We start from the raw sequence: 27,971 nt of genomic DNA, 5'->3' as shown, positions 1-27,971 counted from the left end.
GCAATTAAGAGAAATGCGAGATTGTAAAATTTTAAATGAACACTAATTTTTATCATACCTTTCACGTGCAGAAGAAAATTTGTCAAATTTGTTGAGCAACAAATTTTAGTTAAAAAGATATATGAATATCAATTGAGCATAACTAAATATGATAAAAACTTTTATCTTTTAAAATTTTTTCACTATAAATAATAACAAAAATGGTGTTTGGTACATTTTCGTATACTCATAACAATCATACAATAGTAGAAATAAGAGTAGAAATAGAAAAGAAAATGGAGAAGTCTAGTAATTTGAATGGTTGAATTCAATAAATGGGTTTTTTTTGTGCATGCTACGGTGCTTATATATATTTGCCTAACTTACTAAAAAGAGATAAAAGTTAATATTTAAATTAAAAAATATAAAAATAAATAAAATTTTTAATATTTAAATCTTACTATAAAAGATAAGTTCGGCAATTTCGACACTAAAATCAACACCACAGAATTTACTTTTTTTTAATAGTGAAAATGTTGTATTTTATCGCGGGAGGTGGACCTTATTAATACTAAAATCGGGGAAGACTAACTTAGTATCATTAAAATCGGAGGAGATCCACCGATTCTCCCTAAAATTGAGGTGGTTCCACTCCATTTTCCTAATATATTTGTGTATGTAATAAGAATTTTTTTAGAAGTGACAATTTAAATTAATTTATTTCAATCAAATTTCTCTAAAAAGGTAGACGCCAAAAAGGGAAGAAAATACAACTCTAGACCTCTTTTTTCGTTTTTCTTTAAAAAAAGTTCAATCATTTACAAAACAAAAAATGCAAATAATTTATTTGACGTAAAATCATTCAATTATAAAGATATAAATATCTCAATTTTTTATTCATATGCTTGTAAAAACCTATATGAAAATCTAATTTTTAAAACATTTTTCTGAAAATATATATATTGGTTGTTTTTGTTAATTTAAAATTTTTTATCTATTTAGAAGTATTTTTTTTGTAGTTTACTCTTCTTTAAACCCTTGTTGTCCAAAACGAAACAAACTATTACTCTAGACTTCCTTTTTCATTTTCTTAAAATAGATATATTTGTCGTAAAATTATTAAATTTTAAAACTGAAAATATTTTATTTTCAATTATATTTATAAAAATTATGTCAAAATTCAATCTTTAAATATGTTAAAAATATTTTTGTCGTTTTATTCTTTAAAAATATTTTTATCATTATTTAATTCTTTTAGAAATATTTTTAGTCAAAAATATTATTTATACATTAAAATTAGCTAATAAAATTAATTACTATGTATTTATATATAAATACATATATTGTTTAACTTATTTTTAATATATATTTTATATTAATAATTAATATTTTATATTAATAATTAATATTGATGGTTAATTTTAGTATATATGTAGTATAATAAATTTTTAGTCACCTTCTTAAACCAATGCTGTCACATCATTGTATAGTTCTTTTCTTTTCAATTTATTGTTTTTAAAAGAAAAAAAAAATTGAACTAATTTCATGATCAAGGTATTGATTCGGATGAGATCAAGTCTAAGTAGGCAAATATTGCCACATAAGATTTAAGAGTTCAGATCATAACTTGAACTGAATGGGCGATGGTTGATGATTGGACCAACAAGATAAGCTTATCCATCAATTCTCAATGGGCAATCTGCCACATCAGACACATGCAAATATGAAGAAAAATTTCCACCTCTCGTTGCACACTCAAATCACACATCACACTGCACAAATTCCCTCACTCTCTTCACATAAGCTTCTAGGCGAAGTAACCACCTAACAAGAGAACAAAGAAAGAACCAATAGAGAACGCGGAAAAAAATAACAGGAATGGCATCTACTTCAGCAGTTTCAATGGCTATGCCACCAACATACACAACCCAGAAAAAGGTTGTTGGGGTGCCTAGCTCTGAGGCATTCTTGAAGCCACTTCCTCTAAGGACTCCAAAGGGTGTTGCAGCATCAGCAACAAAATCCAATGGTACGTTTCAAGTGAGTGCTTCCATGAAGGAGAAGGTTGTGACAGGGCTCACAGCAGCTGCATTGACAGCTTCAATGATGGTTCCTGATGTGGCTGAGGCTGCTGTCAGCCCTTCACTCAAGAACTTCTTGCTCAGCATAGTAGCTGGTGGAGTTGTGCTTGTGGTCATTGTTGGCGCTGTCGTTGGTGTCGCCAATTTCGATCCTGTTAAGCGAAGCTGAAGGAATTCTTGAGATGCTGCAGGGAATTTTTAGTGTTTTATCTTATGATGATTTGTATCTGTAATGTTTTTTTCAGTAATGAACTGAAACCTCTTGTGTCTACTACTAGTATGTGTGATTCTTGTGCTTTATCTGAGCTGACCCTTCTCAACTCTTAAAATCTAATCTTTGTTTTGGCACGTCATAGAACAGATTAATGACTAATGAGAAATAATTCAACTGAGGAACATTTTGGAATATGAAGCATAAATAGCTGACAAAAATGATCACATATCAGAAAGTAGGAAAAACAATAGTTGATAACTCTTATGAAATTCCACTGGGATGGGAGCAATGAAATATTCAACAAAACAAAAAAGAGAAGAAACATAAAATCCTCAACTTATAAGTTATTTTAAATATGTTTTACATTGGGCTCAAATGACACAATAACAATAACTCGACCATTAATGACCAATTCTATGTAAGCTTGTACACTAATACTAACAGGTATCCACCAAGTCACATCTCATGAAAGCATGCTAAGAAAGCTACAATTACTGCCTACAAAACTTGGAAATCGATTCAAGCATGTATCTACTCTCTGAAGAGTAATTAACTTTATCTGCCTTGACTACTGTTACCTTAACCCTCTGTTCATCACCATACAATTCCTCTTTGATTTTAAGCCTAAACACAAAATGGTTGAAGAGGCTACTCTTGATTATTTTCCCGAACTTGTCATCATCCTGCTCTTCATACTTCAACAAGTACAGCTCTTTCGCTGGGTACTCCATAATCTCTTCCCCTGCTTCCTGAAAAGCAGTTACCCAAGTTATTCCTGTATGATCCACAATTTGAGCTTGAAGAAGGTACCGGTAATCACACTCCTCAAACTCTTGGTTGCATCTATCACACTGCCATCTTGCGTCTCCTACCCTGGTCACTTTCTTACTGCACTGTCGGTCTCCAACCATCAGAGGGCAAGCTGTGTAACAAAACGTATCTGTCTTGATGAATGATACGGTTGCCCTCACTGTTATCCAGTCTGGCTTATCAGACCGCCCCAGGCCTTCATCCTTGATCTGAGACACAGTTTTACGTATCTCATTCTTTGGTCCTCCTGGCAAAACATCCTTAGAAATGGATCGAGAAACTGAATCCTTTCCGACTCTATCAAACCATTCTCTCAAGGTATGAGCCTCAGGCAAGTCCGGGTTTATGGAAAGCTGTGTAGTAGAAATAGTACCAATAGATTTTCCACTGAAGTCGTTAACCTTCCCTGCCTTGACTGCCACAATGGGGAAGGACCCAGCATCAGCCATCTCTTGCAGCTTTTGTCCTTCCCTGTTGCAGAATTCGCCCCAAAGGGTTAACTCGACACTCCTGCCTGAGGAGTCCTTTATATTCAAAATTCTTCTCTGAGTTTCCATCCCATTCTTCCTCAAGATGGGAACCGAAGGATTCACAGATATCACAACCCCAATAACATCAAGAATGGCATTATTGTCAACATTCTCAAGGTCAATTATTGGCCTGAAGGAGAATTGCTGTTTAGGAATAGAATCATCTTCATCCGGACAAAGTTCAACATTTGAATTTGAATCCAATACAATTTCCCAATCATTCTTCAAATGGTTAAAATTTTTCTGCGCAGGTTTCAAGCTACCTTTGGATATTGTGTAAACTTTACCAACTTGAATTGCATTGTAGAAACGATCTACAACAGCATTAAAGCAGGTTACTCGTATTTCACCTCCATCAGAATCAAGGAGATCAAATGAGAAAACTTTCCCATCTCCACGAACATTATTGTAGCGGCGCAGATCCCCTTTTGCGGTTACCCTTGCCTTGATTGCCCAACGACCTTGGTAAGGATTTAAAGCTGCTATGGGAATGATGCGTGCTGGTGCCTCATTTTTCACAATAGCACCACGGTTTTTGTAAACTGGAGGTGGCTGATATGCAGGTTGAACTATTGGCCGGAAACTCTGTGCAGCATGACCTGTTTGAGAAGTCTGTTGTTGATTATTATTATGACCCCTGGATGATGTCTGCACAACTTTATCAGGTGATGTTTTCTGAGTTGGTAAATTAGATTCCCCAAACGGTTTTGGATTCCCAATGATCTCGCAATCTGGGATTATAGTTTCCATGTTGAGTACTACAATAATCCTGTTCAAGGACAAGCAGAAATAGAAGCATAGATTAATATTATCTGATAGATTCATAATTGCATAAACTAAATTCCACTGCAAAATGTTTTTGTTTCTTCATAATTCAACTATATGCAAAACTCTTCAACAACCAATGTTAAGGCTTTGCCAATCTTCGACCATTCAATGAGGTTGCACATTTTAATTCTTATCACCAACCATTACATAAGAGATAGAAGCCAAAACTCAATGGAGAAGGAAAGTTGTAAAATTATGCACAAACTATTAAACTACGGGTTTACCTAACCAGTTGCCTTGCTTGGCTCAATTTCGTATGGAAAATATAAAAGACTTCAACTTTTCAATGCATTTGATGAAGCAAAAGTTCGAAACCTATCCTAATCTTGATTCCTTAACTAGTTGCTTTAACAAAAGCTTTAAAACCATTTGCATCACCTGTGGTGCACCTCAGAACCTAAAAGACCTTGAACTCAATCATTAACAGGTTACTCCCTGAATTTTACAAAAAGTTTTCAAATAAATGAGATAGAAAACTCACCAAACACATGAAATAACTAAATTGAAAGAAAATTCAAATGTCCTAATTCACTGAAATTTAAACCACAGGATCGTAAAACTCCAGACAAAGTTGCCAGTATAAAAAATGCCCTATTCTTTTACTATAATTGTTAGAAATTACTTTAATCTAAAACGAGAGAGAGAGAGAGAGAGAGAGAGAGAGAGAGAGAGAGACTTGCGGTTTTGGAGAGGGCTACAAATGTACTCGAGGAGCTGAACGACGGAGCCTTTCTTGACTCGGTTGGTTCGGACTCGGTCGTTGAGCTGAGTTGCGAGCATGGCTTGGTGAGACGAAACGGCGTCGGATAGCAACATGCGGTACCGCTGCTGCTGCGAGTTGCTACTGCTTGAGATCAGCGACAAATCGAGAACCTGAACCAGCGGTTTCGAGTTCACGTCGCCGCCTATTATTGACGGAATCGCGTTTGCCGTTAGATTCACCGACATGCTTCCCCCTCCTTGCCGTTTACCAAGATTAGCGATTCCCCAACGGAGAAGACAAAAGTGGGACCCTTGGAAATTGAAAACAGGGACAGGGTGAGAGCGAGAGAACGGATTTTGGAGGGAGAGGAAGAAGTTTATTACTTATTAAATCTCAAATTGTTCCAACTAATGTTCATAAATAAAATTAGTTAATAATTTATTTGTTTAATGCGTATATTAAAAATTTAATTAAAAATGACGAAGGACTAATTTATTTTACGAAAATAATTTTTGAGAATTTCTTAAAAATGTGCTGAAAAATAGGATATCTAATAAAAATTTCTTAAAACTAATTTAAATATTTATTTTCAGTTATTCTACACAAAAATAAGGAATGGGTGATAATATTTTTTAATTATTTTTCAAATTATTTATATTTTTATCATTTTATTTTTTATCTTCAAAAATTATTTATTAAATGATCATTTGAGAATAATATTTAATAAAAAATAATAATATTTTTTTTAAAATAATTTTTTTTTTATTTAAAAAGACAAAATATTTAAAAACTCTTGTAAAACTATCAATAGAACTCTTGATCGCAATTATGAAATTTTCTTAGTTTTATCTATTGTTATTTATATATTAGCAATGGTAACACCCCATATTTTTAAATTTTAAGTAGTATTAATTTATTTTAAGTTATGATTTATTTATTAAATTAAACTCATTATTTTTAGATATTATTTTATTAAAAATAATTAAATTAATTTTATAATTATTTAAATTCAATTAAATTCAGATTCTTATATATTTTTATTATGATGAAATATTTTACATAATTAAAATTATAATTTTAGTAATTTATAAGTAATAAAAATTATATATATATATATATATATATATATATGAGTAAATTATATTTTTAATTTAAAAATGGAGTTTAGTTAATGATATTATTATCAAGCTCGATATCTGTTGATATAAGTAAATATCAATACTTTTCGGTGGACTTAATTTTTCTAAGACTTCATCGTATATCTTTTATCATTATATTATTGATGTCATTTATATTAGTAACTCATATATATTATTACTTGTATTTTAATATATTCACATTTCATAATTATTTGTTTAAAATATTTATAACTTGAATTACTGACTCACCAACCCAAAAAAGCGACACCCAACATTCATGTGTCACCAAACTATATTAGTCATCATAGTTACCATTAATCATCATCATTTGCATCTCATTCAACGTAACCACTAATAAAAAAAAAAACAGAGAATGTCGTGAGTGAGAAGAATGTGATTTCATGGCACTGTAAACTTCGGCATTTGATTTCTTGAGCTCCATAACTCCGATAAAAAATCTAATCCGATTAAAGTGTTTGTATCTTCCTCCTCTTCACGTTGACGTCATTTTTGTTTGGGAAAAATCGCCGAAGGGAGCCGCTGAACCTTCCATAGCCTCAATTGTGAGGAGCGTCGCCGTCGAGCTACCACGAGAAGAGTCAAACAAGATAGAGAGGGGGACGCGATGGAGAAGAGAGGAAGGTGTGGTGGTTCCCTTCACCGCCGTTGCTGTTTCAGGTTGACCGGAAGAGTGGAGGTGACGGTGGCGCTGCTGCGTGCGACAACAAGCGGCTGCGTTGCCGCCGAAGCTCTCTACCGCTGTTGCTGGATAAGAGAAATAAAGTTTTTAGACGCGTTTGGTTTTATAGGTTCAATTATTCGAGGTATGGGTGACTTCTTAAACTCAATTTACTATCAAGAATTGTTACAAGTCGATAATAATGCGAAAAATGTATTTTTAAGATTTTCGTAAGCCTTAAGAATTTAATTAAATTGCTTTGGATGAATGAAATTATTTGCTTTATTGAATTACGATTTGTTTGAGTTGGTGTGCAGTCGTTGATAAGAAATTGATTTGGAAAGTTGATTTTGTTGAATATTATGAAAAGTGGTTTTCTTGGTTTTGTTGATTTATCGGAAATGATTTTGAGAATTACAAATGATTTGAGATATGAAAATGATTTGATTTCGGAAGCGGTTCGATTTTGAAATTGGTTTGATTTTGAAATGATTTAATATTGGAATTGGTTGAGAATACGTTGATAGATGGTTTGGTTGGGATCTTTGAAGGGTGGCAGAAGTCCAAGTTTTAGAGGAAATGCTGTCAAAATTTCTATAAAAATTGGAGATTTGATTTAAAGTGTTATTTAAAAAGGTTTAGATTCAAGAATTATATAATTTGATTTCAAATTATTAAGAAAAGAAATGAAGTATGTTTTGGAGCTTTATTTATTAAGAAAATTATTATGTTTCGAATTTGGTTTACCTAAGGAAAGAATTATGTTTTAAGTCTTTTGAAAAATCTTGATAAAGTAATTATGAATTGAGTTTGATTATGATTTTGAATATTATTAAAATGTGAGTATAGTTGATGTTGTGAAGACGGTGATTTTGTCTCACTTATGGATTTGGCAAGTTGAGGATGAGGGATTCCCTCTCTTGTCGTGGTATGGATGTGGGGAATGTGAAAAGGCACTCCTTTATATTGGTTTTTCCCACATTTTTCTCTGGTTGTAAGGTAGAAACGCACACTCCTTCGATGTGGAAAGACACTCTCTTCGTAATTCTTCCAAGAGAAGGTGGAAATGCACTCTCCTTCGTTTGTGTTCCTCTTAGGAATGTGCAACCTAGAGACAACGTCTGGGTTAACTACCAGATGTATCGGGCTCTGGAAATTTAACCGACACGTAAGCTCACAGTCAGTAGGACGGGCATGCATCATATTGCATTTGTTTGCTTTGTCTGGGTGTGCTTAAGTGTTTTGGTTTGCCTATCTGATTATTTTTGTCTAATTGTTATTTGTCGTACTTGCTGTAATTGCTCTCTGATTGTGTTTGCCTTCATTGTTTGTGCCTGTGATTGATTCTGTTTTGGGATCAAATTTTGATGGTGATTTGTTTTGGATTTGGGCTGGAGGCCGAGTTGATTTGATTTCGGCCGGAGGCCGTGCTTGGTTAGATCTATGGTAAGTTTTGTTAAAATAGTTTCTTAGTAGGCAGTAGAATGTATGGAATGTTATTTTGCTTGAAATTTTTAGAAGAATAATATGAATTTTTTAAATTTAGATAATGAACTAACGATCACTGCGATTGAAAATAGTTTTACTTAAAATATCTTCTTATAACAATTCTTAAACCCTCTACTGAGAACCAGAAAGGACGATGTTCTCAATCCCTACAGACTTCTCTTTTCAGGACGAATGAAGAAGCTTGCAGAGTTTTTGCTAGGTTCTTAGATATGCTATTTCTATTTGTATACATATGATATAGATTTTTCTCGCCTTTATTATTTATATTCTTGTAAGAGGGATAGAAATCGTGACTGTAATGATGTATGTATATAATATTTTTAAGTTACTTGAGTAAAAAGTTTTGTATATATGTATATGCTTATTTTTTTTCATGAAAAAGTATTTCCGTTTTTTTAAAAGAAAATAGCGATACGGTTTCGAGTCAAAGACTCTTATTTTATAATGAAGTATATGAAGTCGTCATAATACTTCTTGCTATCAGAGTAGCACAGCTGGAAGCGTGACATTCTGATAGTAAGGGTGTTACAACAATTGCGCTTTTTATAACATTTTACTAATATCACAAGTAATTTTTTTTATAGTTACTAACCTATATAAATTTAACAATAGACGTGAATACAACTCTGTCTGGACTAAGTATCTAGACTAGACCCGCTCAATTCGGGTTAGACCTGACCTGGTTTCGGTAAAAACGAGTGGAACCCAAAATCAGAATATGATATGCACCTTTAATCAGACTAGGATTGTGTCTCTGGTCACCCCGCCTAATTCGGTAAAATCCTAACTCTTAATTTTGAATTTCACTTTAGAGAGTAAAGTGTGATCTCTCACCATTTATTTTATAGGTGGGACTAAAAATAAATATAAGAGAGAAACCATTCAAGGATATAAGATCACACTTTACCCTCTAAAGTATAAATCAAAATTTAGAGGATCCAAATCCCTTTATTTCGGCACCTCTCAACCTCCCTCTTCAATTTTGCTTTCTTTGTTCTTATCCTTTCTTTACATCATATACTCTTTTTTCTTCACTATCAACCACTAACAACTGCCCCTAACCCCAGTCACCACTGCGGCCTATCACCACCATAGCCTCTCATTCGCTGCCTTTGTTCATCTTTGGCTCACTGCGCATCTGTTCTGCTTTGTCTCGCCATCTACTTCTACTTCAATTTGCCTTGTCATGCCATTTTTCTACACCACCTAAGTACTGCCTCGCCGATATCTATTCTGCATAGCCTCACTGAGCCTCTACCTTGCTTCATGTTGCAACTGCCCGTGCTGTGTCGTTGTTCTTCAAGCATGTGTTGTTCCAGATCTGTTCCTAATGCTCGTACTGTTCCAGATGACCAGATTTGTTCTTGGAAATCATCCCCCCTTTATTAGATTTATTGTGGTAATATATTGTTTGATTTTTTGTGCCTAATGATATATCATTTAGATGTGTTGTTTGAAATTCAATATATGTTATATATGTTGTTTAAAATATATATGTAAGTATGTTGATTTTAGTTTATGTAAAAAAAAATCTTAATTTTAGTGACGATAGTTTGTTTTCATTTTTTTCACTTTAGACCTGGGTTTAAACTTGGTGCAAACCTGGTAAAAAGTGGCCCAAAATATAGAAATTTTGTTGGGTCTAGGGTAGGGTATAGGTTTCAAAAATATACCTAGTCATGATTTAAGGCTGGGTTTAGGCCGAGTCAAATCTGGCTTCGTCCGGTCCATGGACACTCCAATCTAACACGGCGTAGGCATAGTTCCAAGGTATAATCACAAAAATAACACAACAACAGAAAATAACATCAATTCAACAACAAGAAAGACTAGCAAGAAGCTCCAAAATAGAAAACCACAATAAAGCAGTAAGCTTAGCTCCACCTACATGACAACAGACAATAAAAAACAAAACAAAATCTAGATCTAGATAATTCATAATTCTTTTATCCACTTCTCTGTTTGCAACTTTAGTACTGATCTCTTTATACATATACTTCGCAAGACTCCAATAAAAATTACTAGGCATTAGCATTATCTCATCATCTGTGTCCTCCCTGGTCCCCACCCAACCATGATAGTAGCAACCATAACAACTAGGATTCATTCTAGATGTCCTCATAAATAACGGTTAGCTACCTAGATGGAAACTCCTCTTCATGTGCTAGTTCTCCTTTCTCAACATCAGCAATCTTCTTTCGACCTTTTGTTGGATCCATACTACATTGAGTCTTTGCTACATCTTGCTTTATTTTCTCTATATCCATCTTTTCTTGCTTGAAAATTTATTGTTACAATCACCCTATATGCTGAAAATTACAACAATGAATAATGACATCTACTCTTTTTCTTTTCAAGCAAATTACATTCATCTACGTGTCAAAGCATCATACCACATCACCTAGTCATACCCAGCTTACGCTGAGCCTTCAACATAGCACCTCATAACTCCCACACCCAATTGCATGAGAAGAACAAATGATGAACTGATTCCTCTTTCTTGTTGCTAAGGACATACATCACTATCGTATAGGTATAATATTATATCTGGTTAACTTTTTTTTAGTATTAAGTTTTTTTTTTGTAAAACAAACCAAGCCAATAGCTTTGCTTTTAGTGGTGTTAAATTCCTCCATAGTTTTCTTGCAATTTTACACCTTTGGTTATTCCCCTCTTCTTTATTATTGTACAACAACTTCAAAATATATTGAATAGCTTGCAGAATTATTATGCTTCCAACCTAGATTGCCCTTATTTTTCTCATGAATATTAACATATTCTAAAATGGAGAGCATGTCTTTATTTAAGTCTTCCTCCCAAACCCTTAGGATGTGTGTATTCTTAGGAATTTTTTATTTTCATATTTGGTTCAAGGTTTAAAATATTATTCTCAAGTATATTTTATTCTAGGGAATTAAATTACCATCATTTTTATTCCCATATTCCCTTGGGTATATTTAATTCCAACGGGAATGAAATTTGTATAATAAAAGAAAAAAACTAAACTACCCTTATCTAAATAACAAAATCCAACCCTTTTTCAGATCTCTCCCTTCTCATTTCACCAAAAACCAAAACCCTAGTAGAGCTTTTTTCCCAAATTCAAGGAAGCTCCACCGGCATCGGTGCCACCTCGCCATCGATTTAGGTTTGCACGATCACCGCGCACCTTTTTCTAGAGGTAGGAGTCACTTCGATCTCTTTTTCACATTTGCGTTCGTGTTCCTCTATATCATTCACTCTCTGTTTTGTTCATTTTCAGTGATGAAGAATGACGAAGAATGACGATAGTGATGGTGAACTGCCTTGCAAACTGAGAGCCAAAGTAAATAGTGAAGGTGTGTTTTCATTTTCAGTCGTTCTCTGAATTATTTTTGGATGGAGATTGGGTGTTCTGAACTTTAGGGTTTACTGATTTTTTGAGTTTCTACTTCTTGCTTCGTTAGGATTTGCTTTCTGATTTTGTATCTTTTTTGTTAAGGTTTGTTGATTCTGCATTTTGCTTCATTATGATTTTGTTAAAATATTCTAAACTATTGTTTGCTTGTAGTTTAAATGTAATGGTCCCTAAGATAATCAATGCCCATATCTTGTTCAACAATTACATTTGTGTTGTTTGTGTGAATGGTTTTGATGAATTGGTTGTTGTTTTACTTAGTTTTTATGAAATTCATTTTTATGCAGCTCTTGATTTTGAAGTTTTAAAGTGTTATAATTTTGGATATTTTTTATTTTGCTTCATTATGATTTTGTATTTTTGTGTATTATTTATTTATTTTTTGCTGAGCTCTGTTTGTGCTATAATTTATTGACATGAGGGTTTGTGGTAGGTTTGAAACATTATTAACTTAATCTGTTGTTGACTGTTTCAATGCCCAATTCCACAACATTTCCTGGTATGCTTGTATTTGGATTCACGATTCCCTTATTCCTCCAATTATGTATTTCTTTTCTCTGTATTCACCTTCACTTTGATAGTGATTGAGGTTATGACTGTGATTTTGGTTGTTAATATAATAATTAAATAATCAATAAATTTTGGTTGCTACATTCTCTGTATTGCATTGCAATGAATCTGCATTATATATGCTATGTTATTCTATGCTCCTATACTTGTATAACTTCACTATTGTGGACAATGGAATTCTAAAATACAATCCATGCTTACACTATTTATGTGTTTTAAAGTTTCTATTTGATCTAACATCTTTTCTTTTTGCTTTTTGCAGAACTTGATTTTTAGGTTCCTTCAAAGTGTAAGTCCCTGCCTATACTCAGTAGTACCTACCTCTATTCTTGAATTCTTCTATCCTTTCTATAACTTGAGTTTTCTTTATTGAATTGTGTTTTTTTGAAGAAAGCTCGCATTCAGATTTGGCTCTTTGAGCAAAAGGATTTGAGGATTAAATACTGTATCATTGTGAGTCCTTCATACTTAATTAAAGTTTCTTTTGAATTCATAGTTATTGACATCTTTGGACAACTTGAGATCATTGAATAAATAATGAAATTTCTCATGGATAGATTCACCAATATTTTACATATGATCTCCAAGTGTTTAAATAATGTCTATAAATACTAAAGTAAATAGTATTTTCTTCCTTTTCTTATAATGGTATTGCTAATAATTTCACTAGTGTTTTTACTATTTCTATACACATGGATTGAGAATTTTGATGAAAATTTGGCTATGCTTTTGTGTTGTATGACTATGTTGATAAATTTTTATCAAGGGTAACAATTTTTTATACTAATTGAGATTAGTTTCAGTTTATTTTATCTTATCTATAGTTGTAACTTGTAAGTTTGTCTTTATCATGTTTTTATTGTACATAGGTTCTTTTATTTTATTGTTATCCAATACTTATACATAATATAGCATTACCAGAAATGTGGTGATTAGCCACAGAAAAAACCGTGGCTAAAATAAAAAAATCCATGGTAATTAAGCATTAACAACGAATACATTTTCGTGGCTAATAAGGGCGATGCCTTTTCAGTTAAAGACTTACTTGTTGTCAATGAAACAGATTATCAACGAAATAGGTTATCAACTATTAAAGACTTACTTGTTGTCCTTTGATCTCCTTAATCTTATCTTTCCTATTCTTTTTTCTCGGTTGCAACAAAAAAGATGCTAAACTCGTGGGAATGAAATAGAAGAAATAATACTAATGATGTATGAATAAACCAACACTGAAGAAGTATTGTGTAATAAATTTTTATGAATGATTGAAAATATCAGCCCTTATATAACACTATAAATTGACAAGTTTAGGAATTAGTTACTCAACTCTGTTAAATAGATGACTAAGTCTATTCACATATCTTTTCTTGGCCATCTCAATCATAATCTCTTATCTAAAATCTATCTTATTTATTATCTATTTTATTTTTTCTTTTTATCTTATTGCTATTTGTTTTGGACCTGAATACTTTATCTTTTAAAGATGTAAAATTCGAAAGGGCTCAAAGCAGACATCAAATTGTTTTAGCTTTTATAGTTCATCTCTTTTATTTTTGGGCACCCACTTTTTAATTTTTCCCCCCTTGTTTCTTATCAAAACAGGATGCCTAGAGTGAGAAGAGGAAAGCCAACTAATAAGCCATGACCACTGATAAATCTGCAATCGACAACGGTATGCATCTCGAGCGGCCTTTGGTCTTTGAATTCAACTTGTTCTTTCTCTTGTTCTTCTTCTACTTCGTCGTAATTTTTCTTAAATTCAAATTAGAATTTGGGCCCGAAATTAAGCAAATACATATTACACATGCATTTGTCTAGGCTTCCCAAGTGGCTCTGGTGGTGCCTAATCCCTCTGCCACTGGATTCATGGCATCTCAGGAGGCTGTAATAACTAGGGTTGCCGCACTTGGACGAGGAGCTACTACCACAGGGTTCAAGCGATTCTTGGCTCTAACTGAAGCCTCCAAATACAAGAAGAATGGACCTTCTGGAAGCTTTTTCATCCATAATGAAGAGTGGAATTGAACGAACGTTCTTATCAGAAGCTTTTGGTGTGTTTTTCGTTGTTCCAGTAGTATTTGCAATCAGGGCAGGTGCAATTAAGGTTCACAATCATGGCAGGTGCAATTAAGCTTCATAAGTTTCAGCTTTCTTTGGTCTTCAAAATCATTTCTAATTGTTGAAATATCTTTAATTAAAAAGGAAATACATTACTGGTGTTTTCATAAACTCTGTTGCACTAAGGATTCATGTAACTCTTTGATAAGCTTTTGTAAAATGACACTGCCCCTTTTTTACGCTCAAAAGCAAGGGAAAAGACTGGAAGAGGAAAAAACATAATTGGCACGTGTTAAGTTTTTCAGTGTCACAAAACAAAAAAGCGTCTCTTCTGAAGTGTAGACAACTATCTTAGATCCCTTACATGAACCTATCATGTATTAGATACATACTTAGTTGAGGCGTTTTATCGAGAAAATTGTCCATCTTATTGACGTTAGGATTTTTGCCAGTAAAGAATGTCATAAAAACAGTCGCGTTGTAGATATAGTCTCTAAACCGACAAAAATCTCTTCGTACAAACGTTTTGGTTGTCACAAGTAACAAACCCCTTTTTAAGATTGATAACCGAGTATTGAACCTCGGGTCGTCTTCTCAAGGAATTGCAGGGAGGTATGTTCTTATTATTGGTTATGAGTTGTAAATTGGGGTTTTGGAAGTAAGGTGCGAATATATTATATGATAAGTAAAACAATACTAATAAAATCTCTTGGCAAGGTATAAGAACTGGAGGTCCTATCCCAGTTATCCTTATCAATTGTGATGAGAATTGGATTTTAATCCTACTTTGTTAACCTCTAACTATGAAGGTAAGTTAAGTGGATGAATTAATTCCAATTTTCAATCAACAATGAGTTTGATGAATCAAGAGTTACCAATTATTTAACCAAGGCCAAAAGGGGAAAAACTAAATCTACTAGAATAACAATATCCTCAAATTGGGAATAATAAAAAGGAACAATCATAAACTGAAATGCTTCAAATATCATTAAATAAAAATATCAATTCTAACACGGAAAATATCAATAGCCAATTGGGCAACATCAATCAAACATAATAAAAGCTTCAGAGTAATCAAAATATAAAAGAGAGATTTAAATAGAAAAAGGAATATTGAACATAGATCGAGAGTCACTCTAGAAAGCTAAGAGAAGTCCTAAATCCTAGTTTCTAAAAATCCTAATTTCTAATCCTAATCCTAATCCTAAGAGAGAGAGGAGAGAACCTCTCTCAAAATTAAATCTAAATCATGGAAAGTGAATTATGAGTGCATAATTATGAATACATGCATTCCCCCACTTTTTAGCCTTTAATCTGTGTGTTCTGGGCTAAAAACTGGTCAAAAGCAGCCCAGAAGTCACTTCCAGCGCTTTCTGGTCTGTACAGGTCGCGGAAAAGTGACGCTGCCGCATGGCCGCGCGGGTTGCATTCCTGCCAGGTCACGCGTCCGCGTGACTCACGCGTTCGCGTCGCCTGGCATCGAGGCAGCTATGGCAAATTATATATCAAATCGAAGCCCCGGACGTTAGCTTTCCAACGCAACTAGAACCACGTCATTTAGACCTCTATAGCTAAAGTTATAGCCGTTTGAGTGCGAAGAGGTCAGGCTGGACAGCTTAGCAATTTCTCCAACTTATTGTATTCCTTCCATTTTTGCATGCTTCCTTTTCATCCTCTGAGCCATTCCTGCCTTATAATCTCTGAAAACACTTAACACACATATCAAGGCATCTAATGGTAATAAGAGAGGATTAATAATAAGCAAATATAAGATCAAAGAAGCATGTTTTCAATCAAAGCACATAATTAGGAAGGCAAATGTAAAACATGCAAATAGTATGAATAAGTGGGTAAAGAGTTGATAAAATCCACTCAATTGAGCACAAGATAAACCATAAAATAGTGGTTTATCAACCTCCCCACACTTAAACAAAAGCATGTCCTCATGCTAAGCTTAGGGATGGCAAACGGGCCTAAACCCGCCGGGCCGGCCCGCGTAACCCGCCAAAAAAGGCGGGCTCGGCTGGAAAATTGGGACCGCAAAATAGCAAAAGCCCGCCTAACCCACACCGCTTAAACCGCGGGTTTTGGCGGGGCGGGGTGGGCTTCCCCGCCGGGCTAAGGTTTTTATTAGTGAGGGGGTATTTTTGCAATTTTTTGCCAAAACCTAACTTCCCCGAACCTAACTTACAAGAGTGTGAAGATAAAAATTGAGTGTTTTGAATTATGTTTATGTTATTTTGGAGACAATATTTATAATTATGTTTTGGATTATATTTATTTTGCTTTGGAGAGAATATTTATACTTATATTTTGAATGAAAATTTGGTTTATAATTATATTTATTAGATATTTATAATTACAAAGACTTTAATGTTTGTGAATATAAAAAATATAATTTTTTATGCCATTAGAAATTAGAAATTTATTAATATAGTTGTGAAATTATATATATTACTTAGTAGTTAATAATAAAAAAAAGAGGAGCTTTGGCGGGTTTAGCCCGCCAGCCCGCCAGCCCGCAGTTAGGCGGGGCGGGCTAGGATTCTAGGACCACCTCACTAGGCGGGGCGGGGCGGGGCGGGCTTTCCCGCTTGTCACCCCTAGCTAAGCTCAAGAGAAACTATAAAGGAATGAAGATGAATGGTAGAATGCATGAAATGCAACCTATGAATGCAACTAAATTAAAAATATTTCTACTTACTTGGTTAAAAGCAAATAAATCCCCAAGAATAAATATGAACTGGATTTCACTAATTCAAATCATAAAAATGAAGTACAAATAGACTTGTAGAAGAAAATAGCTCATGAAAGCCGGGAACAAAGAATCGAGCATCGAACCCTCACTTAGTAGTGTATATCACTCTAATCACTCAAGTGTTTTAGGTTCGATTCTCTCAATTCTCTACTAACCTTGCTTTCTAAGGCTTGCTCTTCATCTAACAATCAACATAAATTTAATGCATAAATACACAAATCAAGAGGTCTTTTAAGGGTTATAATGGGGTTAGGGTCAAGGTAGGATTGTATTTGGCCAAGTGGACTAAAATTTGAATCCTTAATTAACATAAACTTTCCACCTAACTTAAGACAATCCATTTAATTAAAATACAAAATCTAACTTCCCATTAACTGTGCTTCTCACATGTTTATGCATTCCAAGTTTTGAGTACAGCTCATATGCATTGATTTCACTATTTATTTTGGGACATTTTGTCCCCTTTTATTAATTGCTCTTTTCTTTTTCTTTTTATTTTATTTTTTTATTTTTATTTTTATTTTTATTTTTATTTTTTTCAATGCATATGATTAAAGTATTGAATGCAATAACATGTGCTCAACCATTATTTTGCACATTTTCACTAAAATATACAACACCTAATTATTCAAACCAAATGTTTCGAAACCCACTTTCCCACACTTAAATCATAAGCATTCTCATTAGTCTAAGCTAACCAAGGATTCAATTTAAGGACATTATTATTTTTCGCTTAGAGTTAATGATGTGCTAAAATAAAGAACAAAGGGGTAAAATAGGCTCAAATTGGTTTGCAAGGGATAATGGAGGGTTAAGGCTATATGGGTATGTAAGCTCAGTGAAACAAGGCCTCAATCAAATAAGTGCATGCATACATTAAACAATGGAAATATAGAATTAAGCAAGACAAAGATCACAATTTTAGAGAGAAAAATACACACTAAAACAAATTTTTGGTTGATAAAATGCAACCAATTCAAATAGGCTCAAAAATCTCACAGGTTTTGTGTGTTCGAGTTCTAAACCATGTTCCAGTATAATATCTCTTCAAACAAGTGTAACATTAAATTTTATTCAAATTAGTGAAATTTTCTAAAAGGTTTCTTGAAAAAGAAAATATTACTTTAACCAAGTGGTAAAATATGCACAAAAATCAAACAAACATGCAAATGCAACAATGAACAAACAAATAAAATAAAATATTGGTGTTGAGTCAAGAAGTAACTAACCCATGGAGATCGGTATCGACCTCCCCACACTTAAAGATTGCACCGTCCTCGGTGCATGCTGAGATGTGCAGGTGGACGGGTTGCTCCAACTGACGCTTGTAGATGGAGGCACCTTAGTTGGAGATCTCTTGGTTCCTTTCCTTGCTGGTGTCTTGTCAGTGGCCTTCTCTTTTCCTTTCTTGGTACCCATGCCTAAGGAAGAAGAAAAAGGAAGAATGTGAAATATAGAAAACTAAGACCAGAAGGGAAGAAATTCCAAGTGATAAAGAATGCCAAAGGAAAGATGATAGTCCATCTACATGGTAGCTACAACATGTAGGGAAGACAACAATAAAGAGCAATTCAAAATAATTAGATGCAAGAGGGTAAAAACATGCAAATAATAGGCATGAGAGGCATAGCTCAAGCATCAAGTAATAAATGTGCCAAATTAAAGAGCATGTGTAATGATGACAATTGTGAATGATAATCCCAAATACATTGGGTGTGCAAGTTAAAATAGGGATGAAAATAATGTAATCCAAATGTATATGAGAGCCATAAGTAAATGTCAATTGTCAAATCTCTTCTCCAAGTAGCCACGTGCTCAAATAAAATAAGGCACTTATCCAAATAAAACTCCAACACCAATGAGAATAATGCAATGAATGAAATATGCAAATAAATGAAGTAAAATAAAATGAGAGGGAAAAAGGATGAGAAGAAAAAAAGAAAGTGAGAAAGAAGAGAGAAGGAAGAAATTAGGATTAGAAAAGAGAAGATAAGAAAATTGGCACTAATCTGGATAGGTTGTGCGACGCTGGCGACGTAGTCGCGTGGGTGACGCGGTCGCGTGGTGCGCGATAAGGTTGGGCGACGCGGTAGCGTGGGCACGCGATCGCGTGACTCGATATGTGCTAGTGGCGTGAGTGCAGCCTCACGGCCGCACAACTCTCTGTTCAAAACGTCAGTATTGCCAAAATTCAGAGTGACGCGGTCGCGTGGTCGACGCGATCGCATGGATGGCCTTATTTCCAATATGACGCGGACGCGTGGGTGACGCGTTCGCGTGGCAGGGCTTGTGCTACTAGCACGGGTCCAGCCCAATTCCAGCTCAACTTTCGGCCATACACTCTTTTTACGCCGATTTCAGGTCACGCGGCCGCGTGGGTGACGCGGTCGCGTGGGAGGCTATTTTTCCAAATGACGCGGACGCGTCATCGACGCGTTCGCGTGGAGTCAATTTGTGCTAATAGCGCGCCTCCAGCGCTGCTCCTGCGAAACTCTCTGTTCATATTAATATTGTCTCCCATCTCCTTGCGACGCGGACGCGTCGCTGATGCGGTCGCGTCGCGTGCTCGCTTTTTTTTTATAATCTGAAAAATGCAGAATGCAGTGTTAATATGAATGTGATGCAAAACTACAGGTTCAATATAACAAAATAAAATAAAATTCAAAAACAAATAAAACTAAAGAAAAATATAAAAAGGACGATCATACCATGGTGGGTTGTCTCCCATCTAGCACTTTTAGTTAAAGTCCTTTAGTTGGACATTTGATGAGCTTCCTGTTATGATGATTTATGCTTGTACTGATCTAGGAATCCCCACCAATGTTTGTACTTCCAGTAGCCTCCGGGGTCCCAAACTAGGCGCAGAAAGCCTTCAAGTAAGTTAAAGCAAGTGACAAGGCCCCAAGAGTGGTGATTGATAGAATGGATTCCGGGGTCCCAGACCTTGCCTTTGCACCCGTCTTCGTGTTGATTATCATGATTCCATCCGGGTAGCAAGCAATCTGAATTCTCACTAAAGCGGCCAAACAACTTCCTAGACCCATTCAGTTGAGCTCTATACCAACCTTTACGTTTAAGCTTAAAGCTTCCAACTATGATGAACCTTGCAGGACAATTCTTACCACTGACCATCTTCCTTTTACTCTTGATGCCACAAAGAGCTCTAAGTTGACCATCCGTCTCCAGTAGCCCATATTCAAGTGGGATTAGAAAGCTATGGGATATGAATTTTACCCACTTGAATGTTGTGAAGGATGATGGCGACTTAGGGGGAGGTATGTTTAATGAAATTGCAAGCTTCACTCCCTTGTACTCTTCTCTGATAATTACCACCTCTTTGCAAACTTCTTCAATTTCAACCTCTTCCTCTTGGTAGCTCTCTTTCAATTCAATCTCCTTTTCATTGCTTTCCAAGGGCATGGGAGGTTGTGCTTCTTCTTCTTGAATCTCCATCTCTTGATCAACCTCTTCCAAATCTTCAACTATGATATGCTTTGGAGGTTGTACACCCTCTTCAGCATCAATTTCAACCGTCTTGGAAGGAGGCTCTATGTCTTGTCTTTCCCATGGAGGTTCTGCGTCTCCTAAGTCTTCAACCAACTCTTCTTCTTGAACAATGATAGCTTCTTCTACTTGTTCTAGTATGAATTCATGCTCTGTCTTGTCCACTGGAGTTTCTGGTATCTCCTTTATGCTATGCTCTTCACTAGATTGTCCACATGGGGCTGTGGCTGATCCTTGTGTATTTAAGCGTCTAGAAGCCCATTGAATTAATACTTGCCCCAGTTGTTGAGTGGTTGCCTGAAATCGATCCATTGTTTCCTTGAGACGATCCTTTGCCTCTTGATGCACTCGGTTTTCATAAGTAGGATCATAATGCTCTTGGATTGATGGATATGGAGATGGTGAATATTGAAGTGGTGGTTCTTGTGAGTAATTGGGTTGGAATTGGGGTGGTTCTATATATGGTTCATATGGCTCATAAGGTGGTTGGTATGGTGGATGAGGGTTAGGGTCATATGGAGGTGAATGGCGGAAAGGGGCTTGTGAGTATGGTGGTCTAAAGTCATGTTGAGGAGGGGGTTCATAGGCATATGATGGTGGTTGTTGATAATCAAAAGAGTGCTCACCATAGCCATCATCTTGATATGCATCACAGAATGGTTGTGGATAGTCCATTGGAGGTGGTTGTTGCCATGAGGGTTGATCAAATCCTTGTGGCTCCTCCCATCTTTGATTGTTCCAACCTTGATGCATGTTGTCATTATAATCTCCTCTTCCTGCAACATAATTGTAACCAGACTCATAGCCAAAAGGGTGAGAGTTCATGGTAGTAAGAAAAAATAAAAATAATAATTAATAAAAAGAAAATATTTTGAAAAAAAGATATAATTTTTTTTGAAAAAAAGATAGGAAGAAATATATATATATTTTTTGAAAAATATTTACAATAACCAATAATAAGGCACACGTTTGCAATTTCCCGGCAACGGCGCCATTTTGACGTTAGGATTTTTGCCAGTAAAGAATGTCATAAAAACAGCCGCGTTGTAGATATAGTCTCTAAACCGACAGAAATCCTTTCGTACAAACGTTTTGGTTGTCACAAGTAACAAACCCCTTTTTAAAATTGATAACCGAGTATTGAACCTCGGGTCGTCTTCTCAAGGAATTGCAGGGAGGTATGTTCTTATTATTGGTTATGAGTTGTAAATTGGGGTTTTGGAAGTAAGGTGCGAATATATTATATGATAAGTAAAACAATACTAATAAAATCTCTTGGCAAGGTATAAGAACTGGAGGTCCTATCCCAGTTATCCTTATCAATTGTGATGAGAATTGGATTTTAATCCTACTTTGTTAACCTCTAACTATGAAGGTAAGTTAAGTGGATGAATTAATTCCAATTTTCAATCAAAAATGAGTTTGATGAATCAAGAGTTACCAATTATTTAACCAAGCCCAAAAGGGGAAAAACTAAATCTACTAGAATAACAATATCCTCAGATTGGGAATAATAAAAAGGAACAATCATAAACTGAAATGCTTCAAATATCATTAAATAAAAATGTCAATTCTAACACGGAAAATATCAACAGCCAATTGGGCAACATCAATCAAACATAATAAAAGCTTCAGAGTAATCAAAATATAAAAGAGAGATTTAAATAGAAAAAGGAATATTGAACCTAGATCGAGAGTCACTCTAGAAAGTTAAGAGAAGTCCTAAATCCTAGTTTCTAAAAATCCTAATTTCTAATCCTAATCCTAATCCTAAGAGAGAGAGGAGAGAACCTCTCTCAAAACTAAATCTAAATCATGGAAAGTGAATTATGAGTGCATAATTATGAATACATGCATTCCCCCACTTTATAGCCTCTAATCTGTGTGTTCTGGGCTGAAAACTGGGTCAAAAGCAGCCCAGAAGTCACTTCCAGCGCTTTCTGGTCCGTACAGGTCGCGGAAAAGTGACGCGGCCGCATGGCCCACGCGGCTGCGCGGGTTGCATTCCTGCCAGGTCACGCGTCCGCGTGACTCACGCGTTCGCGTTGCCTGGTGTCGAGGCAGCTATGGTAAATTATATATCAAATCGAAGCCCCGGACGTTAGCTTTTCAACGCAACTAGAACCACGCCATTTGGACCTCTGTAGCTAAAGTTATAGCCGTTTGAGTGCGAAGAGGTCAGGCTGGACAGCTTAGCAATTTCTCCAACTTACTGTATTCCTTCCATTTTTGCATGCTTCCTTTCCATCCTCTGAGCCATTCCTGCCTTATAATCTCTGAAAACACTTAACACACATATCAAGGCATCTAATGGTAATAAGAGAGGATTAATAATAAGCAAATATAAGATCAAAGAAGCATGTTTTCAATCAAAGCACATAATTAGGAAGGCAAATGTAAAACATGCAAATAGTATGAATAAGTGGGTAAAGAGTTGATAAAATCCACTCAATTGAGCACAAGATAAACCATAAAATAGTGGTTTATCACTTATCTCTTAGTGTTCTGTAATCATTTTTCTCGTGTCACTAATCTTAGGGAATTTTCTCAACTAATTCTGTATAGATGTCTAAATTTTTGCAATTATCGTTAGGGGAATAGCCAATTTTGCAGCTTATGCATTTGCACATGCGATTCTTATAAAAATTATCATAGTTGCTTTCTTGTTGCATACTATTGATTATGAGCATGAAAGCAGTAGGAATAGCTTTGAAGCTTACATTTAAAGGCACAAATCATTTTTAGTACTTTTCGAGCTGGTTTTTTACAATGATCGTGTTAGGATGTTGTCTTTTACAGATTAACTATGTGAACAAGGTAATCTTTGGAATCATATTTATCAGTGATGTAATGTATTCTGTTTGCTGATTATTGGAGAATTAAAAATAGAGTCATCTTTGCTGTTCCTAGAATTTTCAAAATATTTCTCAATTTTAGATGGATATGTTCATGGCTTTTTCTAAAATAAAAAAGATTATGCATTCTCCCTCTTTTAGAATTCTATTGTGATATCACTAGCCAAATGAGCACGCTTTCATTGTGTAATTCAGTATATAGAATTTTGAGAAGTTTTAAACAAGAGGCTTTGTAGTGTTTTTTCCCAATTACAATTGATTTGTCTTGGATGAATAAAGCTTGAGATGCAATACTCTAGGAATGGCATGGCATCTTACTTATTATAGTATCTCCACTGGACTCATGACAGAACTTCACCTCATTTTGACATTCTGTTTGTGAAGTAAAAATAGGTTTGTTGAGTTAGTAGTTTGTGATAAGAACCTTTCTAAGTAAGCTATAATGCTGTTAGTTTAATCTGGAAACCTTTGCAGGCATTGGACACTTTCAACACTGCTGTCGTATCAACAGTTTACTATGTCATGTATACCAATTTTGCCAGCATGATCTTGTTTAAGGTAACTTTTACCTTTGTGCCCATTATGAATTTTTTGTTCCAAACAATTGTTACTTTTGTTTAGACTTTAAAGCTGTGATACTATCTTCAAATATAGTAGTTTGTAGAAATAAAAATGCCTTATTCAGAGTGCATGTCAATGTAAAATTGAAAGATAAAACATGGATGGAAAATGTGATAAACATCACTACCTATGGTATTAACAATAAATCAGTACTCTCTGGCTAGTTTTTATAGAACATGGACATCTATATTTAGGCACACTGAATTTAACAATATGATGTGAATTTGATTAGTTGAGACAGTGATCACGCTGCTAGAGTTATAATATAGAGAAAAATGAATGCATTCTGTTCACAATGAGGTTCTAATTTGTATTTCAGACACCAAGACTCCAAGATTATACTTTAGAATTTGTTGATCTGTTTTCACATAAAATCTATGTTGGCACTTTGCAAATGATGTTCTTATCTACTTTGGTGGTTTAAGTTTGCTGTTGTACAGGACTGGTCCCCGCAAATTTTTTGTTACATTCACCGGTGGATAATAAAGATTTTGAATTTATTAATGTTATATACAATTTTCATTTATGGAATTAATAACATTACTATCAATACCAAGTATAAATAAAAATGTTCACATGGAAAATAAAACAAAGCAGAAAACAAAGCATAAAACAACATCATAAATTGAATTGGAAATTTCAGTACATCATACAGTGATGATCATATAGCTTGTTCAGCTGAAAACCAAATGTAACATTAAACAGAAAGACTAAGTCTAGATAAAATTGGAACAAGAAACTAAGAGAGCTAATAATATAGTGGGGTTATGTTCAACGAAACTAAACTAGAAGTACATCAGACATAATGTTCTCCTGGATACCAAATTTCACAAAATCGTCTAGCTTTCTCACGAGCAACAGGATCCAAATCTTCCTTCCAGAATGGCTTCTTGTTGAGATCAAAATCCTTTACCGCAGCTTGAGTTTCTGGTGATTCAGTTGTAGAGCGAACATATCCTCTCTTTTGAAAAAACTTTGCAATGTGTTGCTCTTTGATGATAAATTATTTTTGACATGCCCACTCAAACTCACATGCTGGCTTAGTTTTAATGCTTATCTATATTGATAAAAAATACAATGATTTATATTCAATTTATAGTGTTATATACAGGTGCTAGCAAACAATTTATTTTTAAAAGTTACCTTCAGATCCATTAATATAACATCCACATCCCAATCAGAAGAAATAGTAAAATACGGAAACCCATGCCTTTGCAGATATTGCACTCTAAGTGCATATATCTCCTACAAGATTCCAACCAAACTGAATAACTATAGAGAATTATTAAATGGTAACATCATGTTAAATTGGATAACAAAGCGCAAACAGAATATTAAAGGCAGCAAACCTTTATACTAGAATCCATAGCAGAAGATGGGGTACCAGCTAGTGTAGAATGCATGTGAGAAGGGCGACTTTTCACAGATATTGGTGTGAGCATTGAGTGCTATCAGCCAAGAATGTATATTAATCTTGTTACATCAAATATCGGAGGCCACATCGAGTGCGTGTTGCAACGAGGAGAATGGAGAAGCAGAAGCCATCTCCGTAGCAAACTTGATGCTTCAACCGCATTCAAACAAGTCACGCTCTTCCATAGTAATCCAGGTAGAATCTTTTTCGCAAGGTCGTGCGATTGTCATTTTGTGTGACTTAAATAGTAACAAATATATCAAGATTTTTAAAAGCATAATTAGTCATATTTTTTATAATGACAATTAATCATATTCATATAAACAAATAAAAGATTGAAAAATCACTAGAATATACTAACAAAAAATTAATTCTCATTCACTTCACATCCCAATTCAAATCATGCTCTCTATCAGAAGGAGTTAAACTATACTAAATACTATCATTGTATATAGAAGTAACCATCAAAACTAAGAGGTAAATAAGAAATTCAAAACAGAATTAAAACCTGACCATGAATAAATTTTACATGTTCTTTATTATTTGTATTTCTTATCTTTTTATTCTTTACTATTTATTTATGGTGGGGTTAAATTTTGATTATATTTGAGATACATACTTAAGAATACAGACACAAGAGTCACAACAATCATCACCAAACTATTGAAAGAGAATTCAACGCTACAATAATGATCCATCATATATATGAAAAAATATAACTGATATAAAAAGTAATTTTTAGTCTATAAGTAGTTTATAAAATTAGTTTTTTTTGTACTCTTTTGTACTCTTCTTATAATTTTAACATATATAACATGAATCATTATTATTATAGCATTGAATTATCTTCTAATAATTTGATGATGATTGGAGTGATTATTGTATCTGTACTCTCAAGTATGCATCTCAAAAAGAATAAAAATTTAACTCCACCATAAATAAATAGTAAAGAATAAAAGGGTAATAAATACAAACATAACCACCATAAATAAATAGGAAAGAATAAATTGCATTTGGCCAGAAATAACATCGACAGGAAAAATGTGCATGGTAAAAATGAAAGAATGAGCGAAATTGCAAATCATGATCCGCATCTAATTTTTATACCGTTAATGAACAACATAACCACACTGAGAAATTACTATTTAATTAAGAAGAGAAAATTAAAAATTTTAGTAGAATGTGTGAAAATTGTAAATCATGTACCACATCTCAAATTAAATAATTAACATACCTTATTAATTCTCAGTGGCAGCACTGGGAAGGAGGAAGAAGAAACCAACTATCAGAAAACTGAAAAAAAAACCTACACCTTGGTATTTATCTGAAGTTAATTACGATTTAAATTTAAGAAAAATATAAACTGCATAAAAATATTTTGAAAGTGTTGAAGGAAAAGACTAAATTAAGCGCAGATTGGAAGTGGACATCGTTCCATTTTATCACGGTGATCATTGGATCTGTGGCAAATGAGAAAATCCATCTCAAATTGGCCACGGACAAACAAGAACGTCGAAAAACTCTGCAAAATTTGGCCACAGAGATATAATACGTTGAAATTGGTTATGACGGTCATTGAGCTTTGCCACTGTTTGTTGTTCGTGGGTACCTTTCCAATGGTAACTCCCGTGTTTTTGGTAGTGTAGTGATATATAATGATTATTCCTATATAATAAACTCATACCTGATTCTATTCCTGATATAGCACATGTTCCTCATGTATATTTGTGTCCTTAGTTTATACTCTGTTTAATGATTTCTTTTTCTTTTTTTTTATGTTATGTATGTGCATAATAGTAGTAATAGTAAAGAAGAAAAAAAGTGATAAAATTTTTTAACAAAGTAGAGGGTAGATTTGAGATTCACATGTACATAACCGATAAAGAAGAAAAAGAAAATGGGGTAGGGAAGGAAAATTATATGTGACAAAAAGAGAAGGACTTAAGAAATGATTAAATCATTGAGAAGAGAGTTGAAGGAGAAGGATGTGTGAATTGAAAAAGGCATGCATGAGACAGACTACTTTGCTATTTATATTATGAATACGAAAGGCCACCTTAACATTAACTTTGACATAGATAGAAAAATAGATATATAAAATCATAGATAGATATATGAAGTGAAATGAAGAAAGGACAAAAGGGTACGTGTGTCTTTGATGGCATTGTAAACTAAATTTGATGGCCACAATTTTGGAACCGTACAGTTACAAAAGTTGGAGAATTAGCAGTACAGACCTGAGAGCTCTATGTTGTATATATATATATATATGATCATATCAGGAATTTGGCTAGTTATGTTGTTATGGCCATAATTGGCTTT

The 27,971-nt window shown here is 34.3% G+C and overlaps 2 protein-coding genes and 1 long non-coding RNA gene across 3 annotated transcripts; 2 read left to right on the top strand and 1 right to left on the bottom strand.

Moving 5' to 3' along the window:
- Positions 1-1,742: 1,742 nt before the first annotated feature.
- On the bottom strand, positions 1,743-5,577 carry LOC112790491 (replication protein A 70 kDa DNA-binding subunit A). The gene is made up of 2 exons (XM_025832918.3): positions 5,119-5,577; positions 1,743-4,383 (listed from the first exon to the last, which is right to left on the bottom strand). The coding sequence occupies exons 1-2, from the start codon at positions 5,388-5,390 to the stop codon at positions 2,766-2,768; spliced, it is 1,890 nt and encodes a 629-aa protein (XP_025688703.1). The 5' UTR covers positions 5,391-5,577; the 3' UTR covers positions 1,743-2,765.
- LOC112790492 (uncharacterized) lies at positions 1,858-2,334 on the top strand. The gene has a single exon (XM_025832919.2). It carries the CDS (start codon positions 1,858-1,860, stop codon positions 2,227-2,229), a length of 372 nt encoding a protein of 123 aa, XP_025688704.1. The 3' UTR covers positions 2,230-2,334.
- A 5,725-nt stretch (positions 5,578-11,302) lies between the features above and the next one.
- Positions 11,303-15,156, top strand: LOC112790489 (uncharacterized). The gene is made up of 6 exons (XR_003196658.2): positions 11,303-11,653; positions 11,735-11,810; positions 12,702-12,728; positions 12,830-12,892; positions 14,042-14,111; positions 14,258-15,156. It is a non-coding gene; the product is annotated as an uncharacterized lncRNA (long non-coding RNA).
- The last annotated feature ends 12,815 nt before the right edge of the window (positions 15,157-27,971 follow it).

The sequence above is a fragment of the Arachis hypogaea genome, chromosome 3, assembly GCF_003086295.3.
Source record: "Arachis hypogaea cultivar Tifrunner chromosome 3, arahy.Tifrunner.gnm2.J5K5, whole genome shotgun sequence".
Lineage (NCBI taxonomy): Eukaryota > Viridiplantae > Streptophyta > Magnoliopsida > Fabales > Fabaceae > Arachis > Arachis hypogaea.
The sequence above is the reverse complement of the archived record's forward strand: the minus strand, read 5'-3'. Positions and strand labels throughout refer to the sequence as shown.